Source organism: Solea senegalensis, linkage group LG13 (genome assembly GCF_019176455.1).
Source record: "Solea senegalensis isolate Sse05_10M linkage group LG13, IFAPA_SoseM_1, whole genome shotgun sequence".
Lineage (NCBI taxonomy): Eukaryota > Metazoa > Chordata > Actinopteri > Pleuronectiformes > Soleidae > Solea > Solea senegalensis.
In genome coordinates, this window is record NC_058033.1 from 21,317,806 (window position 1) to 21,322,541 (window position 4,736).

General features: G+C 39.4%; 1 protein-coding gene across 1 annotated transcript; it reads left to right on the forward strand.

Moving 5' to 3' along the window:
• Window positions 1-1,049: 1,049 nt before the first annotated feature.
• On the forward strand, window positions 1,050-3,380 carry LOC122779516 (pterin-4-alpha-carbinolamine dehydratase 2-like). The gene is made up of 2 exons (XM_044041957.1): window positions 1,050-1,118; window positions 3,233-3,380. Exons 1-2 carry the CDS (start codon window positions 1,050-1,052, stop codon window positions 3,326-3,328), a joined length of 165 nt encoding a protein of 54 aa, XP_043897892.1. The 3' UTR covers window positions 3,329-3,380.
• Window positions 3,381-4,736: the final 1,356 nt, after the last annotated feature.

Consider the following 4,736-nt stretch of genomic DNA (forward strand, 5'->3'; position numbering starts at 1 on the left):
TGTCGAGGGATTTCACTCTGCTCTTTGTAGATAATTAGAATAACCATAATCACCCTCTGTGATTGTGGACGGCCACATGCCATACTTACAATATGAAGTGTGTATGTTTCTGAGTGTGTGTGTGTGTGTGTGTGTGTGTGTGTGTGTGTGTGTACACACGTGCAGTCAGGAGGGGTTTCTACATCTGCTCGTCTGTGCCTCAGGTGGCAGCATTGCTCCTTTTGTTAGAGTGTGTGTGTGTGTGTGTGTGTGTGTGTGTGTGTGTGTGTGTGTGTGTGTGTGTGTGTGTGTGTGTGTCCGTACATGTCTGTCTATTTCTGTCACTCTGCTTGTTTAAATTCTCTTAATCCTCTGTTCATTCACTCACACCTTGTTTTTATAAGAAAAAGTCCATTCAGTGTTTCCAGACATTTCTCTCTTCTTTTTCAATTAGAGCTGCAACTGACGATTTTTTTCGTAAATCGATCAATTGGTCGATTGTTTTCTCGATTAATCAAGTCACCGTTGGCGTTCTTGAACGTCAATGATTCAATGATTCACTTGAGAAAATATTCACACGTAAGAAGCTGAAACAATCATGAAATCTTGTTTTTAATCATTATTAAAAATTAAATTAATTTAGTCGTCGATCAATAATTAACTAATTGTTTCAGCTCTACTTTCAAATTAAGTTAATTGTTGTATATGTATATTTTAACAACATGACTGTACATATGTTATTCCTAGATATTTTTTATCACACACAGTCATAGGTTAATAACACATCATAAATTGTTAATTTTACTTAATTATAATACAGGAAATCAGTTGCAATCCACTTCTTTAAGTAGGCTATGTAAATATAATTTAAAGTAAGTCTAACATTAATCTTTAATGTTAGACTTACTCTTACTACGTTTATGAGGTCTCTGTACTAAGTCAGTCAAATAAATGCATTATTTAATTATATTTTTGCTTCACAGGTAATGTTTCCACTTCACTTTATTATTGTTGTTGTTGTTTTTGTTATTAACAGCTGATTGGTTCTTTCTTCCCAGGCCTTTGGCTTCATGTCTCGCGTGGCTCTGCTGGCAGAGAAGATGAACCATCACCCGGAATGGTTCAACGTTTATAACAAGGTAATAACTTTGTCTTTGTAGCGGTGATATAACTCATAGATACAGGTCACTGTGTTGAAATCACGTTTTTCAGATTGTGTAAAAACAAAGGACTGTCCGACGGAGATCAGTCAGGTTTTTATTTCTCTCCACTTGAGAGAGTCAGAAACACGCTTCATTTGTCAGAGTCCCAAGAAATGCAGTAGCTTCACGCTGTAATCCCATCGTTTTTCTTGTGAAAAGCCCTGCAGATATGATTGCCGCCTCCTCCTCCTCCACAACCCCAACACTCTCACACTCTCACACTCACTCACTCTGCCTCAGAAATAAAGTAATGTTTGATATGACAAAGCCAGTCCCCTGGAAATCTCTCAGCATTACAGCGCAGCAGCCGCCGCTGAGTGACTGTGTGGTGGAGCAGGCCGCTCTGACAGGAATGCGACTCCTAATCCACTCTTTATTAAAGTGGCTGTAGAACAGTGCCACAGGTCTGCGGGCCCCACAGCACTTTTCCACCAGACACTTACACATAAATCCCACAATGACTGAGGTTCAGCCTTGACTAAATAGGTGCTGTGTGTGTGTGTGTGTGTGTGCGTGCGTGTGTACGGAGCTACAGCTAATAGTCTATTCATAGTCTATTAAAATATTCACTGTTTTGAGTGAGAGATCAAACTCATGTGGGTTTGATTGAGCCAATAGAGTCTGAAGGATCAGTTGGAGGTACACACAGAAAGAGTATGCACTTTATTTAGGTACAGGATATGTTATTAAGTCACAGGAGTGGCAGCCCGTGTGGTCTCCCGCTGCTTCACCTCATCTGCGTCAGTGTTACCTGTTGTCGGTCTTCTGCTTACTAATGGAACACTCTGGTCATTCCCCTCTGACCTCTGGCATCAACAAAGCATTTTTTTTTTTTTAGCCCAGAGATTATTTTCTGACCATTCTCTGTGAACCTCTTAAGACGCTTGTGTGTATAAATCCCAGTAGAGCAGGCCCAGCCACGTTCAGCGTCACTTAAATCACCTTTTTTTCTGCCATTCTGATGCTCAGTTTGGGCGCTGCAACCTCTGTGTCCCCCTCTCCACCCAAATAAAATGAACGTGGAGCCAAAGAATGAAGATAAGAACACGTATTAAGAGTTTTGTACAGATATACTATATATATATATTTATGGTAACACTTATTAACATGCATATAAGTAGCATACTAGCCCTTTATTAGTCATTATTAAGCACCTTATTTAGGAAAAATCTTAATACGTGCTTAATAATGACTAATAAAGGGCTATGCTAATTATATACGTTAGTAAGCATGTAGTTAATGGTGAATATGTGTTCCCAAATATAAAGTGTTACCATATTTATATGTAGAACAATACTGTGTCACATTTATGAAATTTTAAGAACTACAAAAAGCTTTTTATACCCAAATAAAACACAGAATTATTAAATTTATTAAATTATTAAATTAATGCAATTAAAGTGAACCGTCTTTCAAATAAATGAAGCAATATTTGTATTGTATGACGTTCATGCTTGAGAAAACCTGGCATAGATCTGTGGATGGACAGGACTTAACAAAATCACAGTTCACTTCACAAGAAAACAATAAATTAAAAACAAACAAACTCCTTTTTTCCCCAAAGCTACTTGGAGCTACAGCAGAGGAGCTGACGAGCCACATGCAGGTTGCAGACCCCTGGTTTAGGCCACGTCTACATGCCTGAGCGCATTGAATGGCTGATTTAGATATTTGCGTTAGCGATCAGTTAAACATGGGTACATGTACAGTAGAGCTGCAACTATAATGTTGATCGGTGTTTGTCAAACCTGGACATGATACCAAAACAATTATGTTTTTAATGATTTCTTTGTTATCTGGAGCAAATAAACTAGAAAATATTCACATTTAAGAAGCTGAAACGATCAGAAATCTTGTTTTTATCATGAAAAAAGCTTCAAACAGATTCATCGATTATCAAAATAGTTGACGGTTACTTAAGAAATCGATTAATAATCGATGAATCGAGCAATTGTTTTAGCTCTAATGTACAATATACATTAAAATTGAGATTGCAGTCACTGAAATAACAGACTTTAATGTTAATTTACTGACTTCTTATGTGCTCACAGGTCCAGGTAACGTTGACGACACATGATTGCGGCGGGCTGTCGAAGCGTGACGTCAAGATGGCCAAGTTTATCGACAAAATCTCCCTCTCGATGTAATTATTTTCCTCTTTAATGTCATGTGTTTTTCCAATTAAAGCTGTAAAAGTTAGATCTTTGTTTACTGTGTATTTTCTTTTAAGAATAAACCCAGAACCAGCGTTGTTTTTACAACCCAGTGTATGATAGCGCAGCACTGACTCTGACTGTGGAATAAATGAAATGTTTTAAGGCTTTGTAGAGAACTTTTCTGGCAGATTACGCGTGATTGTGTGTGTCACTGTGCGGTTTTCTTGTTTTCACTGTAGTGTTTGTTTTCACACGTGGAATTAGAATGGAGCGTAATTGCTCCCAACACTTGATCCAGACTGGGATAGTCTTCCCCCGTCGTCCGGTCCTGCACCAGACCACATGTTCTGCTTTTTGGCCTCGCTGAGTGAAGCCAAATGAGGAAGGAGGTCAGAGTCGGTAGGAAGGAGGGGATTTATTTGATTTACGGTTTGGTTTTGAGGATGAGTCAAACAGGACTGCTGGGTTTTACTGACTGAGTCGCCATCGCGACGAGATCATTAAAGAGAGACAGAGGGAACGGGAAATTAAAGCCAATTCAGTGTGACTGTATTCACGTGCTGCCAGTTTTCTTATTTCTGTGTGGTCAGCGTGAAACTCCGGCTAGTAGCAAGGAGATGCTACCAGTTTAGCAACAGTGTGATTCACACGGGTGGAATAATGACCTCACAGTCAGTTTTCTATTTACGGTGCAGTGTTTAAAATGATGTGACGATGCTGTTGGAGGTGAGGTCATGGATGTGTGGTGTGATGACTCACAGGTGAGGTCAGGTGAGGTCAGGTGTCTCCACCAGAATCATCACTGAGGGCAGAGAGAGAGAAAAAGGCCACATTTAGGCTAAAATGTTGACCATAACAACACGGAGAGATAAACTGAAATATATCCCACGGTCACAATTTTACAGTTTCACAAATTTGCCTCGATCGCAGTTCTGTTCAAACTCATGAAATCCAACACTGCTGAAGTTCAGACTGTTGAGTCACGTTGGTTCTCTTTGTTACGCTGAAGGACGTCACGTTAAATCACTCGCATGCATCGCTGAAATGGGATGTTCTGTGTATCTCATCACTGCGGTCATCGTCATCATCATCATCATGTTCTGACCAAAATCCCACAGCTGCTGTATCTGAAGTGTCTGAAATGACTTCAGGTTGATGCAGTTACTTCTCCAGTTCTTTTTCTATAGGACACATGACTGTGTTTCCCACGTGATGAGACCTTTACCTGCAGCAGCTTTGATCGTGGGATGTTCTCAGGTTCTAAGGAACCTTGTTGATGGTTGAAGAAGTTCTTACAGGACCTATTTGGAGTAAAATGGAAACAATAAACAAACTATACTCACCCCCAAAACAATTAAAAATGCAGACAAAATAAAGTTGGTTAAAGCTCCATATATCT

What these genes read in the sequence shown, in the direction of transcription:
- LOC122779516 (XM_044041957.1), top strand. Translation starts at nt 1,050, where the DNA reads ATGTCTCGCGTGGCTCTGCTGGCAGAGAAGATGAACCATCACCCGGAA. An exon ending in GGTTCAACGTTTATAACAAG is followed by an intron (nt 1,119 to 3,232) that starts GTAATAACTTTG and finishes ATGTGCTCACAG; the next exon opens with GTCCAGGTAACGTTGACGAC.